The sequence below is a fragment of the Sciurus carolinensis genome, chromosome X (genome assembly GCF_902686445.1).
Source record: "Sciurus carolinensis chromosome X, mSciCar1.2, whole genome shotgun sequence".
Classification (NCBI taxonomy): domain Eukaryota; kingdom Metazoa; phylum Chordata; class Mammalia; order Rodentia; family Sciuridae; genus Sciurus; species Sciurus carolinensis.
In genome coordinates, this window is record NC_062232.1 from 13,388,646 (window position 1) to 13,409,984 (window position 21,339).

The 21,339-nt window shown below is 39.9% G+C and overlaps 1 protein-coding gene across 1 annotated transcript; it reads left to right on the forward strand.

Moving 5' to 3' along the window:
* Scml1 (Scm polycomb group protein like 1) lies at positions 1 to 17,299 on the forward strand. The gene is made up of 8 exons (XM_047535069.1): positions 1 to 363; positions 5,671 to 5,820; positions 7,064 to 7,156; positions 7,607 to 7,684; positions 11,340 to 11,444; positions 12,252 to 12,789; positions 14,100 to 14,242; positions 15,594 to 17,299. The coding sequence occupies exons 2-8, from the start codon at positions 5,788 to 5,790 to the stop codon at positions 15,726 to 15,728; spliced, it is 1,125 nt and encodes a 374-aa protein (XP_047391025.1). The 5' UTR covers positions 1 to 363; positions 5,671 to 5,787; the 3' UTR covers positions 15,729 to 17,299.
* The last annotated feature ends 4,040 nt before the right edge of the window (positions 17,300 to 21,339 follow it).

A 21,339-nucleotide genomic window follows, 5' to 3' on the forward strand; every position in this document is an offset into this window, starting at 1 on the left:
CAACACTGCCCTCCTCTACGGCAGTTCAGGCGCCAGGTGGGATTGGCAGGTCAAAGGCCAGGGCGTGTCCGTGGGCGACCACCGATTGGTCATCAGTACTGGTCCCGCCCCCAGCCGCGCACGTGGGAATGCCAGCGCGGTGGGCGCTGGCTGGTCCATTCGGGTGTCAAACGCAACAAGGGGTTCGCGACAAGTGTGGGCCGGGGGGAGGCGGGGGATCGAGCCTGGTTTCCGGCCCAAGGACCGTTCCAAATTCTAAAGTGGTCATAACCGTTGTCCACCGGAGAGGTGGAGGGAGGGCCACCACGGGCGGTTTTTCCGCTCCGTCGGGAGGCTGGCCTGGCGGATTCGGGACCCGAGCAGGTCTGTCTATATTTTGTCCTTCTCTTGAACTTTCTCTTTCTCGGGTGTGCTTGAGAGTGCCAGCTGCGGAGCTCAAGTCGTTAAGCGACTTGACTTAGTGGCTGGGACTCTTGGCGGGTGTGTGTGGGGGGGCCGGGATTGGCTTTTCGGGTACAGAAAGTCTGCACTTTGCTGCCCCAAATTTCAACAGTGCGTGGGGGATTGGTTTGGGTGGCTTCCAGAGCCGCCTCCGGGCCCCCGGTACGAGTGAGCTTTTGAGATTTGACAACTTAAGTGCTGGTGCCGACTTTCTGGGACGAGCTGATGCTCTTTGCAACCTGTCTGTTTCTTGGTGGAATCGGATGGGGAATGAGGAAAGACCCAGACTCTCAACTTTTAGCTTTAAAGAGTTGACAAACTCGCGAGTTGATTCGGATAACATATTTTGAGATTGCGGTGTAGATTTTGAAGCTTTGGCGGTAACTACTTTCGGTCAAAGACCGTTCCGCCTCGCTGTTTTATTGTAAATACATAAATGAACAAGAAAATAGAGATGCACGGGTGTCGGAGAGACGCGTATTGATCCTTTTCGTTGCTTTAAGAGGTCGGGTGCTGGAGTCACGAAAAATGTGGGGATCCCGGGAAAGCGGGAGAAATTTTGGTGGCTGCTGTGCGGTCCTTTGAGAGACAGGGGTCTTAATCTGTTGGGGATCGCTTCCCTCCTTCCTCTACCGCCTCCAAGTTTGGAATGCTCTCGGGTTTTACAACATGAAGTGGTAAAAACGGTTTAATGTTTACAAATAGCAGCTTTTCCGCGGGGTGTTTTAAAAAGCGAGACGTGGGCTAGGCACGATTTCGAGCATCACTTGTCTGGCCGGCAGCAAGTGCTGGGCGACACGATGTATTTTGCCTGCCTTATCCCCATTTGGCGGACTTTGTGGTGTTTAAAGTTGGATATGGACAATGGAAGGGCTACTTTTGAGTGTTACCGGATGATTTAGCAAGTGATTGGTTGGTGTGTTATCATAAGGTTTTGTTGTAATAAAAAATATATTGGAGCGATCTGGCTGTTTTAATCTTGCCTGTATTTGTTGAAATGGTCCTGGGGTGAAACGTCATTTCAGCTTCATCATTGTGAACTGTGCTTTTATGGGATAAGTTGATGGCAAATGAATACCTTGTGCGGCGAGTGAACCTTCACATGACTTTTAAAAATGTCTTTAACATGTTTTTAACGTCTAAAATAGTTTTTAATGTCTTTAAAAAAAAACCAGATGGCTTCTTGTTCTTATGTTGTCCGGAGTTTGGATTTTTATCATGAAATATAAATGAGTTTCATTTTAAGTAAACCCATTTTTGCAGGATTTTGAGTTTAAACAATGAAATCAATTGTGCTTGATGTAGTAGTGGTGGAGCTCTAAGAAAATGTTGTAGAAGCTGTGATCGTGTACCTTTTGGGAACAAGTCAAAAGGAATTAAAATTTATGATGTACCTATGGTGAGACAGGCATGATGCTGAGTGCTTTAAACTTATACAGCCCAGTGAAGTGGATATTATTCCAATTTTACACCTTAGAAAATGGGGGCACAGAAAAGTTAAATATCAGTTTAAAGTGAAATTGCAAATTTTGCAATTTGAATTTGGATTCAAGTGTTGTTGTCTAAAGCCCAGTTGTTTGCATCATACTCTGGGAACTGTAAATAAAAATGTAACAGTTCTTTTACAAGAAAGAGCAATTTGAATTTGAATTTAAGTGTTTCTGACAAAGCCTAGTTCTTTGCATCATGCCTGGCACTTAAAAGATGTAACAATTCTTTTACAAAAAAAGAGTTGTTATATCTACAATGGATAGGTACATTGTGAATGTAAATTGCATGTTATGACCCTGAACGTTCTTTATCTCTGTGCTTCATGACTTACAGCTATGTTGGGTAGATGTGACAAATATTCAAATAATCAAATAAAAGCCAACCAGGCATTGTTCTAAGCATATGCTGTGTGTCAATTTGCTCAATCCTCATAAATATGAGATTTGTACTGTTATTGTGTCCATTTTACAGACTTAAAAAAATGGAAACAGAGAATTTAAGTAGGTTTTCTAAAGTCACACAGCTAGGAAGTGGGGGAGGTGGGATCCAAACCCAGGTATTCTGGTCACAAGCCTAAAGTCTTAATGCTATTTGATGCTTCCTCTCATGTAACCAGACGTGTACTATAGTTGCCTTAACCCATTACGTCCCAAGTTTACAGTTGTGTGAATATTTCAATGTAATTAACACAGGTGTATTAAAATAGATTGGAAACCATAAAGTGTATATATTACTACATTAATATTACAATTGTATTCTTACTTTATATTATATACTGTATTTAAAATTTTATAGATGTTCCACATCTGGAACAATGGGACAAAATGGGTTAAAGTATAAGTGTTCTTGTAGTCAGGAAAAGTGTCCCCTCCAGATGGGGTGATTGTTGACATAGCATCTTTGCTTTTTGGAACTTCAATTAAGCCTTGAAGTTGAATAGGTTCTCTAGGTGGAGAGAGCAGGGTATTGTGGGCAGAGGGTATGAAAGGAGTGAGAGGTTCAAAGAATGCAAGATCAGTGTTGATTTGTAAATGTGCCACAGAAGTAAAAATGTCAAAATGGCAGTGACAGGCTCAGTGCACACTGCTCCTGTGTCCTATCTGTGGCCAGGTTTTGGCAGCATTGTAATTAATGCAAGTAGGGAATTGTCTGAATATAAGAGCTTATAATAGTAGTAGGCATGCTTTGGCTGTAGAAGGCCAGGTTTTAAATATTTTAAGCTTAGAGTAAGGGGGCAAGTGGTAAGAGGTGACCTGACAGGTGGTCAGGGTCCAGGTTATGTAAGGACTTTGTAGGGAGGTGCTAGTAGGAGTTTGGATTTTATTGTGCATTGTTATGGATAGGATTGCAGGTGGTTTTACTAATAGAGAAGAAAAGGACCTTGAGTGTGGAAGCAGGCTGCAGCCCTTACTAACTGTGAGACTTTGTTGTTCTTTGCCTCAGTTTTCTCATAAGGAAAATGGGGATAACAGTAGAATCTACCCCATAGGATTGTCAGTAAAGTAACAAGATAGACTACCTAACCAAGAAAAAAAGAAAATCCAAATTAAATTAGAAATAATCAGTGATTTTAAATTGTGATTTTTGTCAACAATTCTGAAATTATGATCCAATTATCATCCTCTGGATAAAGTAATGTGTCAAAGAAAAGGTAGAATAATTTAAGTGGATCAGTTATCATGGAAGAACATAGAAAATGTTATAAAATCTGGGCACAGAAGTTTCTTTAAACTCTTTCAAGCCTTTAAGGCACACCTTTCTGGTGTGATGTAAACGTTTTTAGCATGTAGAAAGAGATGGAAGGCTTCGCAATTAATTTTGCAGAGCATTTTTTGATACCAACAGTTAATAATAATGTACCAATATTGGTTCATTAATTGTGAGAAATGTACTTCTTACTAATGTAAGATCTTAGACATGCAGTTTCTAAATAAAATACCAACAAATTGAATGCTGTTTTCCATGTTCAGCTGCATCCCTCACCCTAAGCATATTAGGAAATGTATTTAATATGCTGCATTAGTAGATCAAAGGAAAAAAGTCATTTAATCATCTGGTGTCAAAAAGTTCCTTGGTAATATTATTTGTTCTGGTTTAAATTTTCAGATGTGGATATGTGGCTTAAATTTTCAGTATGTGGTTTAAATTTTCAAATGTGGCTACTTTGACACACTGGTTTTACTTCTAGGGATTTGTTACATAGAACTACTTGCAACAGTGCAAGACTGTGGTGCAGTATTCCATGTAAGAGTAAATCTTTAGAAGTAACTTGAATATCCATAACTGGGGATTAGTTAAATAAATCATGGTATATTTATAAGATAGCATGCTAAAATGTCATTAAAGTGACTGTGGTGCATCTTAAAGGACTGGTTTGGAATGACTTCTCCCATCAGATTACTTTTGCTGGGTTTTGAGCTTTCTATTAATTGAAGCATGTACTGTGTTCTCTTGCATCGTCTTCTACCTTCTACTCAAGGCTATGGTTGCAAAGTTCATCATTGCTGGGAGCAGCAGTAGTTGGTTTATTGTCATTGCTGTGAATACAGCACAGTTTCATAACTTTAATTATTCAGAGCTCAAATTAACCTTCTAGTTAGAAAAAAAGTTTATTAAAAAATAAAAGTCGGTGGCAGTTACAGCTCAAACTGGTGTTTATAACTTGGAATCATTACACATTAGTCTGCATTTTTCTAACCCGGGATTAACTTTCCCATCTTCTTCATCTCCATTCAGTTTCTCTCCTTTGGGTCTTTGGTCATTAGTGTCACCACAGTAAAAGGAAGAGGAAGCAGGAAGGAGATGAAACCTGAACTCTGAATTGTCCTCTCATTGCTGCTCTGGCTCAGGATGGTTTAAAGTGAATTAGCTTTTTTATGAATGTGTTCCTCCCAGGAGCTGTGACATAGGTGCTCAAATAGAATTTCTAGTACAAGATCAATGTTGTCATGGTCAGTGTTTTGTTTGGGCTGGAATTCTAGACTTTTTGGCTTGTATTTCACGTCCATTTACTTAGGTTTAATGTACAGTCTAATAAGGCAATCATAATTTTAGAGCTGAAGTGTACCTTAGAGCTACTCTGAACAGATTTGCACCTGCAGGTGAGGAGGCAGTGTCTGTAGGGGTCTCTCCACTCCACACGGTGGCAGTGGTGGGGCCCAATCCAGAGCTGACTCTGGAGCTCCCTTTAGAGACGTGCTGCCTCCCCAAGTAAAGAGCCCTTTTGAACTCCTTTACAAAAGCAGTTAGCGGTGGTGCTCTGTTGTTCACTTGTTCCCAGCACTCACTCTGGGGGCTTTAAGTTGTTAAGCAATTTGGAATTGTACTTTGATTTTTTTTTTTTGCGGGGGGCGGTGGTTATACCAGGGATAGAACTCAAGGGCACTCAACCACTGAGCCACAACCCCAGCCCTATTTTATACTTTATGTAGAGACAGGGTCTCACTGAGTTGCTTAGTGCCTCACTTTTTGCTGAGGCTGGCTTTGAACTCTTCATCCTCCTGCCTCAGCCTCCCAAGCTGGGGATTACCACTGCGCCTGGTTTAACTTTGATTTTTATTCCTAATCCTGGGCAGTGTAGCACTTTAGTTTTTAAAGACCTATTCTAAATTGCTTACAGAAGAATTCTTATTTGTCACTCTCTAAAATTCAATCAGAACTTCACTTTCAGAACATATCCTCATTAAGGTTATTTAGGTAGTAAATATTAAAGTAACTTTTTTATGCATTGCTTTTCAGGAGTAGAAGGTTTGCCAGTCTTATATGACTAAGCAGTTTCACAAATAAACCCTCCAGCAAGTTTAAAATTAATTAGGCTCAACTCACTAGAAGTGGACCATCTGCTGTTACACAAAAATGATGTCTAATGGTTCCAGTGAGATGGATGTGGTTTGTATTTCAAATTGAAAATGTCTTTATTCTTTTTCTTGTGCTATCATTATTTTCTTAATTGAGTTTAATTTCATATTGTGTAATGTATAGATCCTAAGTGAATTTTTTTGGCATGAGTTTTGACTGTAAGGTGTAATACTTGTTATGAACATTGGTGTACAAGTTTCCTTATGAGCTTCCACTCACATTTCTTCTGGGTAAATACTCAGAAGTGGAATTACAAGGTCATAGAGTTGATGCAAATTTAACTTTATGAGAGTCTGCCAAACGGTTTTTCAAAGTGATTGTGCTAATTTTGCAGTTCTAGTACATTCTGCTGTGTTTCTTAATCCTCATAAGTGTAACCAAAATATATTAAGGCATACATAATTAGGCCTAACAGAAAACACATTTATTTAGTCACATAAGGACATCACTATTAATGCCACGTAAAGAGTCTGTGTGACTCTTAACTTGCATCAGCCCTAATGTTTTTCAGCTTTGGAAATAATATTAGATACCCACTAAGAGTCATTTTAAAAATAATTATATGAAAGCACTTTGAAAAGCATAAGGCACTGCACAAGACATAGTATATTTTATATGCCATAATCTATATAGCCCAGTTCCATATTATTTTGGTTACCTAATCAGTGCAAGACAAATTCAGATAATTTGTATGATATATTTTGAAACAGAGACATACCTAGCTACCATGTGTGTTTATTTTAAAATTCTTTCCAGAGTTATTCTTGGAGTAAACACTTATACCAAAATGTAGTCATTATTTACAGTCCCTTTACTTATTTTTACCTTGTCTTATTCCAAGAATGTCTTAAGGTAATTTTAGAGATTCATTTACCAAGAAAAATAAGTGCCTAAATGTGTTCTGTCTTGTCCACAGAGGGGCACTGTTGGACTGTTTAAAAATCAAGTCATCAGAAGCCATGGAACATTTAATCTTTTGTTCATGGTTAAAATGTTTGCCTTTAAAGTAGTTTTAGTGTGGAAGACTAGTCTTCCCAGCCTGAAATACAGAAGGGGTTCAGCTCTCTGGAGGTGGTGCAGTAGTGTAGTCGAGTTAATGAGAACACAGTTCTGCAGGCACATCTTTGTGTAGTCAGTGTTTACAGTAAGCAAAGGTCCTTTGATATCAGCAATAGGCTTTTGAAGCTTCTTCAAAGTGAAGTTAAAGTTCCCAACCTCTCTTTTAGTTTTACATTTCATCTTTCCTTTTAAGTTATTAAATAATCTTCCTCAGATTAAAACACGGATACCAACTTATGAAGAGGAAGATGATGATGATAACACTGTTCTTTATGCATATGAGCCAAGCACTACATTTTTCAACAACGTAAGTGATATTAATTGCCAGTTGCCAAGTATGTTAAAATGCACCATTTGAAGTAAAAAGATTTCAATTCTTTATATACATTGGAGGTTCTCTAAACTCACACTCAAGAAACTATTTCTGTGCTGAATTTGCCTGCTTTCTTTCATTAGACGATGAGCTCTTAACCATTTTGCTTCCCCCTTGTCCTAGGAGATTCAGAGCAGTCTGTACTGGGAATCCCAACCCGGATCTTCTGATAAATTCTTTCCCTGGCCCCTTTCTTAATGGGCCATTATCATTTCCATTGGATTAATGTGAATTTTTATCTCTGCTTTAGATTGTCTTTTGCAGGGTTGATGGAAAATAAAAACAATTTTAAAGAAATAAATATCAAGTCCTTTTTCTCGCCTAGCATTCAACAGGATTCTTACTGAAACAAAGCATTAATTGCTTACTTTTACAATATTATAGCAGGAAAATGTCCTATCTGACACATCCTACAATGATGAGGAGCAGAAAACAGTTTTGGATATTCTGACCCATTGTCAGGTATGAAGTTCTGTCTCTTCTGTATGGTTTTCTAATTTTTTTTCATTTTTATTTGTTCTTCTTAGATATACATATTTTGACATATTATATATACATGGAGCATAACTTCCTATTCTTTCTTTCTTTTTTTTTCTTTTTTTTTTTTTTTTGCGGTGCTGGGGATTGAACCCAGGGCCTTGTGCGTGCAAGTCAAGCATTCTACCAACTGAGCTACATCCCCAGCCCATAGGTTCCTATTCTTGAGGTTCTACATGATGTAGAGTCACACTGGTTGTGTATTTATACATGAACATAGGAGTTTATGTCAGATTCATTCTGTGGTTTCTGAAATATCAGTGAAAGTTCTCTTTATCTCATATAAAGAGAAAGTGTACAATTCATTAAAATTTTGCCTTATCAACCTTATCAAAGTATTTTTGATTACCACCCCATTGTGATGATTTTAAACAGTGTCTAGTTTGAATAAGATTTGCAGGTAAAATTTTTGAAGCAAAATATTTGGATCTTAGGAGCTTTAAAATAAAACATTACTAACCAAATGTAGTTGTGTCTCTTTCATCTAGATTGCTCAATGTTAAATTAATTTCCCTAAAAATATCTTTAGAGAACTTTGAGTGGAATTTAGTATGTGCCTCACTGCATATTAATTTATCTCCATTGAAACAAAATGACAGCCTCTAAGTGTTTTTAAGAGTACATCTTATATTGGTTTTCTTTTTCTTTTTTTTTTTTTTTTTTTTGGTACCAGGGATTGAACCCAGGGATGCTTAACCTGAGACACATCCCCAGCCCTACTTTGTATTTTATTAGGGCCTCGCTAAGTTGCTGAGACTGGCTTTGAACTCACGGTCTTCCTGCCTCAGCTTCCTGAGTCGCTGGAATACAGGCGTGTGCCACCACACCTGGCTCATCTTACATAGTTTTGAGGTGTTTTTTTTTTTTCAAGTTAGCTTGTTGGTAGAGATTGAGAGAAGTATGTAATTATCAAGGATTTTGTAATCTGTGTGCCCCAGAGGCGATGAAAGTTTATAAAGAAAAAAATGTTCACCTATAAAGTTTCTTGAATAGCATGACTAGCATCTTTTGAAAAGTAAATGACCCTGTGTGCCTTTATGGTTCTTACTGGTGCCCACAGGACTGGGCCCAGGGTAGGCAGGGCTGTGCAGAGGGGTTGGTGAGATGAGGAGCTGGGATTGGGGGCCAGGCTCTTGAACCTGCTGCGTCCCTTGCCTGAGCAGCCTCCTAGGCCTCCACACTGCTCAGCCAAGGGGTCCCTGAGCAGTTGTGCAAGCTGGGATAGGATATGGCATCTTGGGTCAGAAGTGCACAGGTGCCCAGCTCTGCCCGGGGCATTCGTTTGACTGCACCGGCTCTTGCTGTCTTCTGCCTCCGTCCTCCGCCTTTGTCCTTACCATTCTCCAAGACCTGGTGCAGCCCTTTACCCTTCTGTTTCCTTCCTCCCAGTTCCCTCCCCCAGCTCCCCTGGCCTTGCCTGGCACCTCCTTTCCCTAGCCCCAGTCAACTGTCCACTGGGAGAGCCAGCACCACATACTTGTTATGGCCTCTTCTTCAGGAGACTAGAGGGCCCCAGCAGCCATCCCTCCAGGCCCTGATTCCTGTCCCCACAGCCAGCACACCTGCTGGAGCTGAGCCATTCTTATTCTGACCCCTCCCAAGACCATGGGGTAAGAACAGTGTCCTTCACTGCCCAGGCTGGTACCTTCCTGGTTTCTAGCGGGCCCGCCTCCCTGTGCTCAGAGACCTCCCTGCGGGGAGAACCCTCCCTCCCAGTGTCTCCAGCCCTGTCTCTGTCACTCCTTCCCTCCACGTATTCTCCCCCAGCTCTAAAACACCCCTCCTGGCTTCTGCCCTCACTCTCACCCTCCTTGACAACCCAGCCCCTTGAATGTCCTTTATACTTGCTAGCTAAATGTCTGACTTCCTGTTCTCTCTCTTTTGGGACTTTTTGAATATGCTGTTTCTTCTGCCCTTGATGCCCTTCCATGTACCTTCACCTGGCTGCTGCCTTCTTACCTTTCACTTCTCAGCTCAGACGTCACCTCCTCCGAAAATCCTCCCTGACTGCCAGCCCAGGTTCAGTGCTGATCTTCTGGGCATGCTTAGCCTATGCCATGCTGCTGGTGATAATAAAAACAATAAGAATGCTAATAGATGCTAAGGGATGTTGGACCAGTCATTGTATAGTAGTGTTATCATTAGTGTCAACCCAATGCTATAGCAAAGTTCTTGTCCCTCAGTAGAATGCCTAAGAGATATTTTCATCCCAAATTCTGTACATAAGGAAATTGAAGCACAGAGAGGTCAAGTAACTTACTGAAGGTCACACAGCTAATAAGTGTTAGAACTTCTCTACTATTAAAGCCAACCATATTCCCTAGAGCCTGCATTGTTTGTCCCAATGCTGTAGGCCAGTGGTTTTCCTACTTGAGTTGTGTCAGGGTCATCTGGGGGGCTTGTTGAAAAAGCCTGGCACCTCTACTCAGGTTTGAGATTTTGCATTTCCCACAAGCTTGCAGGTGATGTTGATGCTGCTGGTCCAGGGAACACATTTTTTGAGAACTGTGTTATAGGCTCTATTTTTTTGTTGTTGTTTTGTTTTTGTTGTTGTTTTTTTGCGGTGCTGGGGATCGAACCCAGGGCCTTGTGCTTGCAAGGCAATTACTCTACTGACTGAGCTATCTCTTCAGCCCTAGGCTCTATTAAAATTGTCTCTTTACTTCTCTCCATAGCTGAGATGGGAGTTCCCCCAAGACAGGAGATTTTTTTGGTTTTGTTTGTGTTTTTAATGTTCTAGCATCTAGTGAAGTGGTTCCAATTGGTGGGAGACCCTTAGTAAAAAAAAAAAAAAAAAAATTTTGGTACCAGGGATTGAACCCAGGGTGTTTTATCACTGGGCTACATCCCCAACTCTTTTATTTTCATTTTGAGATAGTCTTACTAAGTTGCTTAGGACCTTGCTAAGTTGCTGAGGCTGACTTTGAACTTGCAGTCCTCCTGCCTCAGCCTCCTGAGTTGCTGTGCCACAGGCATGTGCCACGTTCCTGGCTTTAGTAAATGTTTATTTGATTGAAGAAATGTTTCTGGCCTTTTATTTAAGTGTGGTTTTGCCTAACATTTCTGTGTATTTCAACAATCCCAGATTTGTATCATTCACATACTGATGGGCACATAGGTGACATGACTCAGTGGTTTCATAAAGTTAATTGTTGACTGCGTGATTTTAAAATACCTTGAAACCAAAAGCCACATCTGTAAGATTTGGCTCTGTATAGAGTGTGGAATGCTTGCTGTCTTTTAGTTCTTATATGGTAGGTGACTCTTTGGCCTTTTAGCAGATTTGAACACTTCTTTCCTAAAACAGCAACTTCCTTGATGTGAAATGGCTGCATCCTTCCAAAGTTCATGCGGCTTCAAGTAGTGTAAGAGCAGTCGAGGCTTCTTGACTGAGCCAAGCGGGCTCTGTGTCACCAACAGGCCTCAAGTCAGAACAGACATGTCTGTTTCATTGTGCCTAGCAGTTAAAACTTGGCTTCATGGCATTTGTGCATAGCAGTTAAAACTTGGCTTCATGGCATTTGCACACATTTCATTTGGCTTTTCAAATAGGAACTACTAATACATTTTCTTTTAATAGGTTATATATGATGCTATCCAAAACCTGGATAAGAAATTTGATGTCATTGATGGAAAATTGTCAAAAATCCAACGTGTGCGTGCAAGATCCTTTTGGAACTATCGTGTAAGTGTTCTGTAACTATGATAAATCTAAAGCTGCCCGTCAGCTAGGAGGGCTAGAGAACCAGTAGCTGTGGCAAGGCTGGTCTGTACTCACTGTAAAAGCAGGTGGGGACATTGACACTCTGTAGGAAGAATGCAGGTGTCATGGCAACAAGTTCAGAAAATGTATGGTAGTGAGTATTTGCATGTTTGTACCCATAATATATAAACATGGTTAAAGGACTGAGGGTGTGGCTCAATGGTAGAGTGCTTGCCTTGTGTGTGTGAGGCCCTGGGTTCTATCCCCAGCACAGGAAGAAAGTCTATGAGACACAATTAAATGGTAGGCGAGAAGAGGAATACAAATCAATCATGCAATCAAGAGAGCATTTATTGGGCTGGGAAGATAGCTCAGTTGGTAGAGTGCTTGCCTTGCAAGCACAAGGCCCTGGGTTCAATCCCCAGCACCGCAAAAAGAAAAAAAAGAAGAGAGAGCATTTATTTTAGTAATGTAAAAATAGTGTTGTGTGGACAATAAATATTAATATTTTGACTTCTCATTTTTTATTTATTTCTTTTTTGCACTGGGGATCGAACCCAAGGGGACTTTACAACAGAGCTACATTGCCAGTCCTTTTCATATTTTACTTTGAGACAGTGTCCAGCTAAGTTCTTTAGGGCCTCACTAAGTCACTGAGGCTAGCCTCTAACGTGTGATCTTCCTGCCTCAGTCTCCCCAGTCACTGTGATTACAGGCACGTGCCACCATGCCGACCTTATTTCTCTTTTTGATTTATTCTTGATTTATGTTGGGCTTGTGTCATTTCAGAAGCCACTTGGATTTGCACACAAGAATCATAATTCTCTGCTTTCTAAAAGAGTTAAGGTCCAAAAAGCAAAAAAGAAGGAACGTCTCAATTCATTCTCTTACCCTGAAAGCTACAGCCCAACTCTACCAGTTCGCAGACAAGAAAATGATGACAGCAATCTTGTGATCTCATCTTTTCATTCGGAGGAATCCCAGGATATGGAGCAGGAGTCTCTGATCAGGGATCAGGAGTTATCCCTCAGAGATAGTCCACCTGTCCCACCACTCTTCCCTGGGCGCTCGTTCCAGACATACCTCAGATCTGATGACAACACACATGGTCCTTCAATTGTGTCCTGCTTTGCCAGCCCTAGGGCTCGCAGCACCAGCAGCATCTCTTCTGCTGGGGTTTTCGAAACAGCATCTGCAAATGGAGCTTCCATGCCAGTATCTACAGCAACGCTGGCCCGAGGAGAGTCCAACCCTGATATTATGAATTATCCAGCCTTGCTGGATAATATGCATACTCTGTCATCTCACCAGATGCCATCTGGTTTTGGTAAGTTTGGAATGATACATGGTACAAGTATCATTATTTAACCTGTATTCTTCAACACCCTCCATGTGAGCACTAGAGTGGAAGCTGTTTCCTATTTTGAGAGCTGGTTGTAGGTGGTAGTATTAATGGTGACTAATGTTTGTTGAATTTGTATTATGTGCAAGGCACTGTGTTCATCAACTAATCACTCTGCTCTTCTCCACTGATAGCCTTAAGTTTTTAATGTTGTTTTTCTTACCCCTCTCCCTGGATGAATATCTCAAAATACTCCTAAAATGGCCAAAGACCAGATGATAGGAAAGAAAGGGTATGCCATTGGCTACTCCACACCCCAAAAGATCAAATTTGTTTTGAGCACCCTTGGTTCTTACAAATTTCAAAACCCTCTTCACTTATCATCACGCACTATCTTTAGGGAGTCAAGTGCTTTCCTTGAGTGAATGAATACTTGTCAGGACACAAAGGAATGTCAACACAATTTAATGAACAGCACAGCTAAAACATGCTGAGATGCAAGTACCTAAATTGTTTCGTGTCTGTGATTTCTTCATTGAACAAGTAAACCTTCAACCAAAACATCTATTGCTGTGCAGTTAAACATGAAAGAGGAATCAAATAAAATGTTAAAGTTACTTCTGACTTAGCTCAGCAGAAAATAATCCTGTTAAAATTCAGATTAACATTTAAGCCACAAGAGACAGGAATCTATAAGGAGTTAAAGTGATGCTAAAAATATCCATAGTGAAACTATGGGAGAGATTTGGCAAAAGAACTAATTTGGTCCTCCAAGATAATGGGGTTGCTGAAAATACCTTGATTAAAGTAAACAAGTTTAAGCAATTATAATATGGTAAATTTGGGGAGTTTGCATTGTATTTAAAATACAATTTTATTTACTGTAAAATAAACCTGATTTAGATAGATTGAGAGATTGGGAGAAATTTATTGAAACACTTAAGAACGTGATGGGTTAGGTTAGATTAACCTAATTTAACCCACGTAACAGATCTTTTGCTGTATTGGCCTGTGGCCAAAGAGGCCTTGGATTGCTTGGTCTGTTTTATGATTTTTGAAGCTTTTCTGAAGCTACTTCTGTTTGGGGGAGGTCAGATGGGATGCTCTTGTGCAGCTGTCTTGAGATCATCTTTGTGTAGGCTTTTACTAGATTTTACACTTGGAGTCTTGAGTCCTTGCTTGGGTACGAAAGTGAAGGTTCCAGGAATGAGACCATTACTCCCTACCTAACATCTCTTCTTTCAGTATAATGATCAGGTCAAGTGTGATTTGTGTTTTTTTTCCCCCATGTGAAGTTACAAGTTCACCAATTCAAGCTGAACTGGACCAAGGCTGCCCTGAAGATCCTTCAACCTGGTCCGTGGATGAAGTGATCCTGTTTCTGAACCAGACAGACCCTCAGATGTCAGGCCCTCTCTCCAGCCTCATTGAACAACATGTAATGTATTTTTTGACCTCTGTGCAGGCCTTTCAGTTGGATGCTGAGTTGTGTGGATGGTGGGGGAACCCTATCAACTATTTTTGCCATTTAAGAGAAAGGTTATTTTGCCCAGCATTAGATCCTTAATGGTAGGTTAATGGTCTTTCTTTAAATGGGTATCCAAGTACCTAATATTCTAAACAGCCTCATGTTCTCAAGAGAGGATGATTCAGCATTGCCACTTTGAGGTGCATGTCCCTTATTGTAATGACAGATGCAAGGATCCTCCCCACCCCCCAACCTGTTCCCTGCTCAGCCCTAGGACCATGAGTAGGAGGGGTTAGATTATAGACTACAATCTGTAACAGGGCGGCCTTCTTATTATGATACCCGATAAATCCAGCAACTGATTCCAATTGACTCAGTTCTGCTAACCTTATATGGTTTGTGATGTCTTGTGATGCTGTTGCCCTCAGGCCATACCAGACCCTTTACAAAGCAACACCATGGGCTAAATTTTTATAAGTTCTCATTTCTTCCATTTCTAGTTTCACTTAGTAAAAAGTGTATAGAAGATGCCTGGCAAAGGTAGTACTATAAGAGATTTCAGGTCTTTTCAGACAGTGATACCTGATTAGGTAAAATTTTATCTTTAAATTGGAATGTGTAAAAACTAAATAATATGCCTTAGCAATGTAAGTTGGTCAGTTAAGATAATAAGGAATTTTAGGAGAGTGCCTTGCAACTATCAAATAATATTTTTACTGTGTCCTAATGAATACAATTAGTGGCCACGTATCTAATGTGGTAAGAAAACCAATAGTTTCACATCTGATTAGCTTCTAACAACTAACTGATTTATTTTTATCAAAAAGACAACACTGTATAGCATGTTTACAGTTTGCATGCTCATGTTTGGCATGCTCATGTTTCCAGCCCTTGTCAGGAAGCTGATGAACATCTGAAATTTATTTCTGCCACTCATAGTTTTACTCAGTTTGTCATAGATAAGTGGTATTTAATTCAACATACAGTAGTTAATTAGGTATTTTGACATAGTTTATTTTTTTTAAATATTAGGCTAAATTTTTACCAAATGATTCTTCACTGTGCAAATTACTTTTTTTTTTTTTTTTTTTGCAGCACTGTGGATCAAACCCAGGGTCCTGTGCTTGCAAGGCAAGCACTCTACTGACTGAGCTATCTCCCCAGCCCAAATTACTTTTTTAATAGTCTTTATAGAGTAGATACATATTCAGGGACTGGAAAGATCTGCTTTCTGGTTTGTTGCACATATTCTTATATATAAAGAAACAATTTGATCAAATATGAAAGCTTATTAATTATTGGAATTCCCTTCCCTTTGTAGGAAATTGATGGGAAGGCCCTGCTGCTACTCACTAGTGACACCATGATCAAGTATATGGGGTTGAAGCTTGGAACCGTCTTGAAGCTGTGCCACTACATTGAAAAGCTTAAAGAAGAAAAAGGCCTCAACAATTGAATGCCTGCAGAAGTTGAGATTGGATTTACCAATTTCTTCTTAGTGTAGTCATTATTCTGTCCTTAGTAGTTTGTTTTCTAGAAGGTTCCTCAAAAAATATGTTAGAATTGTAGAACTATAGCATAGTCAAATCTACTTAATTTAAAAACCATTTAACATGTTAGTATTAGTATATTCAAATTGAAAGTTCATTCTTTATGCCTTTTTGTTATTTTTCATCATATACTTTACAAATATACTTCATGTAAGAAATAGAAAACAACCCTTCAATTTATGTGCATCTTTATATATAGAACCACAACAGCTTAAGAGGAAATACAACCTCAACCTCTATAGTGAAACCCATAATGGAGAATTTTTCCTCAAAAGAGAATTTTAAGGTGAATCTGTAGCCATCATCTCTTTTTCAATTATTTTATCTGATATGTTTTACCAGTTTCTAGAAAAGAAATAGCTATATAAAGTATTTTACTCTCTGTTTTTGTTTTTACATATTATACTTGTTCAGATTAAGAGGAAAAAAACAAGTTTATAGACTTTCTTGAAATATTCTTACCAGTTTTCGAATAAGTTATAAGATAGAATGATCATTTTAAGCAAAAGATATTTTACTGCAAGAGTGGTGTAGATGGAGTTACTATATTTTGTTTGGCAAAAAGACCTGTTATTTTAAAGCTTACATGTTTCAGCTATAGTTAGACATAGAAATAGGAATTAATTGTCTACATTTCTCTATGAAGATACCTATATCCAAGTTTTCAAAGGAATCCTATTTTGTCATATGTACTTATTCCTCATGTGGGTGCTATTTCATAATTCTATTTTAATCTATACCTGAAGTATATACACAAGTCAATCTTTTTAAATTTAAAATGGCACTTTGCACTGCTGCAGAGGGAATGACAAGCTTTATTTTAATGAGATGTTTTTATTTATTCTGTTACAATATGCCATACTTCCCATCACCAGTATCTCTCAGTTTACTCTCTAGGGAGTCACAAACAACCCATAGGTTGGTTTCCATTCAGGGAAGTTCTCTGTCTTGTGTACTGTTTCTCATTCTTTTGCCTGGCTTTGAGCCATTTATCCTGCTGAACTTTGAATGATAACATTAGTTCTGACTTACTGATTTGGCTTTATTTTATAATTTAAAACTTTTAAGAGAAACATGTTCATCATTATTATTCTCTTGTTAAATTGTTTAACTTTGGTACATCTTTAAGCTATGAGAATTGGTGCTAATAATTGTTATTAGCCACTTGTTATAAATGGTAATAAATAAAAAAGTAAACATTCACCAGGGGCAAGAATGCACACTTTGTTCTTAGAAAACCAACTGTATGTACAAATGCAACTATTCATTGGGCACATGCAATTTAAAGGATGACTTTATCTGTGTTATTCTGTATGTGGTGTGAAGCAAGATTCTAACTTAAACTTGGTCTTTGGTCAAATTGTTTGTATGAAGATGCTGTGCCCAGTTGAACATTCCTCAGGTGTTTGAAAAATACTATGTTTTGCTGTTTTCAGATCTTAAACTATAATAAAGTTAAATAACGGCAACAATTAATGCCAAAGCCTCAGATTTGATTTCTCTTGCTTTCATCATATCACATTAATGCATGCATTTGTTAAAGGTGAAAAAGGGCCATTCTGGTAAGTTTTGTGGTTTTACATGTCCAATTACTTGAGTTTTAAAATATGCCCTGGTTCTCTTGTTAAATAGATACCTAGCAGCAAAGGGCAATAACCTTTAAAGGAGACCCCAGGGGACCCAGAAGAAAATTAACTTAGTGAGTTTTATTTGTACTCAAAATCCTTGTTGCTGATGATTGTAATGGGTTATGGGAGCATGCTGGAAAGTGCCTTCCAATGCCTCTTCCAGTCTGAGTTTGTATGTCTATCTGGCAACTCTGGCTGCTCTTTAACCTTTAGGGACAGAAGCTGCCTCTCTGTTGTGTTCCCTCTACCTTCAGATGGCCCAGCTTCCATGGCAAGTCCCCCTTGGAGAATATAAGTGACAACCAAGTAGCCTTAATTAATCGGCCCCTGTGCTCACCCCATTGAGGACCCAAGAAGGACTCACTGCTGCTGCTTCCTAGCAGTGTGGCCTGTGGCAGTGTGTCTTTGGAAACAGAGGGGCCCTGACCAAGGCTGCAGGGATGGTGCTCTACAGGTTGGAATGGGGTTGACCAGTGACCTGAGATTGGAGTGATTCAGCACACCTTTCCTTCCCTATCCTGTGTGGAAAATTTTAATGCAGAGGCTATCTTGCATATTATCTATCTTGTGACTTATTTTCAGGTTTTAAAAAGGATCTTTCCTCTAGTTTTTCCTCTCAGTCCACCTTTTTAAAAAATATTTTTAGTTGTAGATGGACACAGTACCTTTATTTTATTTATTTGTATGCAGTGCTGAGAATCGAACCCAGTGCCTTACATGTGCTAGGCAAGTGCTCTACCACTGATCCACAACCGCAGCCCCTCAGTCTACCTTTTGACCCTCTGTAGCCCACAGAATTCTGCGACCTGAGCTCTCAGGCTTTTTAAGCACATCCTGCATTGGTTTTGGTCTTTATCTGTGTGACTTCCCATCACTGGAATGTCTTCTAGGAATGTTCTAGAAGTGGAATGTTCTAGAGTGTGATTTCACAAACATTTAAACTCAGGTCTTCTGCAGCAGGCATAAAAATGTCATGCCCTTCTGTAATATTTGAAATTTAAAAATCACTATAAGCAATGTAAATTGGAGGTAAAACATGTTTCCAGTCTATGGATTGGATTCTACTTGCACTTGACTGGTTAAATGAAGTAGTTTGAACTGTGTGGGGCTCTTACTATGGTCTCATTCTAGGATGTGCTCATGAAGTCCTCTGAGATTGGTCAAAGCAATGAGGGTAGCTGTAGGGCACACAGGATGTGCAGACAAGGGTCTGCCTTGAGAATGCATGGTACACAGTTTTCTTTCCTCTACTTTCCTGTTATTCAGAATTCCAGTACCCAGTAATGATAAACATTCAGATACCTTCCTAGAGATTTCCTAACAGTTATGCTGTTTAGTGCTGAGAAATACCTGTTCTTCATTATGTGGTTAAAAAAGGAAGTAAGGTTGAAGTAATAGGTGTCAAACCATATGGTGTAAGTGTAAATACATTCCCTTGTAAGCAAATACTATCAGGAATCATATACAAAGCATCACAAAGAGTTAGAGAAACAAATACTAGGGTAAGTTGCCATCCTATTTGTTTTAGGTTTATTTATTTATTTACCTTTTTGTAGTGCTGGGGATTGGGGGATCGAACCCAGGACCTCATGCTTGCAAGGCAAGCACTCTGCCAACTGAGCTACATCCCCAGCCCCTAGTCAGTTTTTTCAATGCTGCAACTAAAAGACTTGACCAGAACAATTGTAGAGGAGGAAAAGTTTATTTGGGGGCTCACAGTTTCAGAGGTTTTAATCCACAGACAGCAGGCTCCATTCCTTGAGGTTAAGGCTTAACATGCAGAAGAGTGTGGCAGAGGGAAGCAGCTCACATGATGATCAGAAAGGAGAGAGAGACTCCACTCTCCAGATACAAAGCCACACCCCAGTGACCCACCCCCTCCAGCCACACCCCATGTGCCTCCAGTTACCACTCATTTAATCCCTATTCGGGGATTAATTCACTGATTGGGTTAAGGCTCTCACAACCCAATCATTTCTCCTCTGAACCTTCCTGCATTGTCTCATACACAGGGTCTGGGGGACACCACATCCAAACCATAACACTGTTGAATGAAAATACAGATGTTTACAAAACCACATCATCTTATGGTGGAATCTGAGGGTGTCTTTCTGGAAGGAGAAATTGTCAGAAGGGAAAGACCCTTATCTTCAGCACCACCCATCCACACTCTACTCACTCCAAAGGTGCCGCTTCACCTCTCACATCTCCCAGTAAATTCCTGTAAGTCCAAGGCCTGGTTGTTTCAAAGTTATCACCACGCTCCATTTGGCTTTTCTAGTTGTTAACTCCCTATTTATGTTTGCTTTTCAGACAAGGGGATTTATTTCCCTTTTTCATTCTTATTTCCCCCATATATAGTCATCTTACTCAGACCTCAAAATGCCCCTGATATTTCTTATTTGCCAATATACCCTGTTGCTGTGTCCACACGTCTCTTTCTCCTGGAAGAATCCAGTAAAATCAACATCACTGTAAATGATGTTGCTACCAGGTAAGTTTCTACATATCATAAAATCATGATCTTCACTGTGGCACTTCACCCACTTTGTAAGAGCATGGCCTTAGACCTAACTGTCCTCATCAGCCCTAGACCCATTTTTAGCAGTTGTGTCACTGTTATATGAGAAGCTGGACAGTTTGGGAATTGGAAATCCTGAGCATATCCCTCCAAGCCATCCCAAGTTTTCCTTTTGTTAAAGTTCTGCAAATAAAGAATCTGCCAGGTGAGGCTATTTTTGGAGGGAACATGATATATTAAAACACTCTAGGCTTCCATTAGTGATAGACTCAAAGTGCAGTATGTCCAAAGTACACTATCAGCTTATTTCTTATTCACAATCCTAAACAGCTATCTGTTTCCCCTGTGGCAGTTGGGAACCCTGGCTCCTTCCAGCTTGTGGCTCCACCACCGCCTAGGGCTTGGGGTTCTTTGATGCGGCATCACACGCAACTCTTCTGTTCCCATGACATTGCCTGGAATTCAGTCACATGACCATTCCTCACTGTAGCAGTGACTGGGAAAGTGGGTGCCCATGAAGATGAAGAAATGGGTCTGTGGTAAATAGCTAGGAGTCTCAACCATACATACTGACTTTTTGGTTTTGGTACCAGGTATTAACTCAGGGGCACTTGACCACTGAATCACATCCCCAGCCATATTTTGTATTTTATTTAGAGACAGGGTCTCACTGAGTTGCTTAGCATGTCACTTTTGCTGAGGCTGGCTTTGAACTCGGGATCCTCCTGCCTCAGCCTCCTGAGCCACTGGAATTACAGGTGGGCTGCATACATCAATGATTTTGATTTTTTTTTTTGCGGTGTTGGGGATTGAACCCAGGGCCTTGTGCTTGCAACGTAAGCACTCTATCTACTGAGCTATCTCCCCAGCCCACATCAATGATCTTAATAGCAAAACATAACCCATAAACACCTCATTTAAAAAGCCTATCAATGTCCCTGTCGCATCTATCTACATGCACTGCACTCCTAAACCTGACCCCCCATCCTTTTTCCCTGCTTTATTTTCTCCATATCACCTAACCCTGTAACTCTTGCCTTCTAACTAAATATCTATAAGAAAACAAAAATGGTGAAAAAGCATGATAGCCCTGAAAATATGGGCAAGCAAGCTTTAGCTAATCTGGGACATATTTCTACTACTCCCAGGTTGTTGATGCTGGATTGAAAAAAATACATACTCCCTCAATTCTAAGATGTCCCCCTCTCCCTTCACAAATGTACACATTTGATTTCTGTTTTATAATCTGCAGCATCTTCAGATTCCATAACGTATGGTCATTACAGTGACTTGGCTGTGCTTCATTTTGTGCTTTTTCCTTCAGGTTACATGGAATCCAAAAGGGCCAGCAAACCCTAGCCAAGTAGG

What these genes read in the sequence shown, in the direction of transcription:
- Scml1 (XM_047535069.1), top strand. Translation starts at nt 5,788, where the DNA reads ATGATGTCTAATGGTTCCAGTGAGATGGATGTG. An exon ending in ATATTCTGACCCATTGTCAG is followed by an intron (nt 7,685 to 11,339) that starts GTATGAAGTTCT and finishes TTCTTTTAATAG; the next exon opens with GTTATATATGATGCTATCCA. An exon ending in CCAGCCTCATTGAACAACAT is followed by an intron (nt 14,243 to 15,593) that starts GTAATGTATTTT and finishes TTCCCTTTGTAG; the next exon opens with GAAATTGATGGGAAGGCCCT.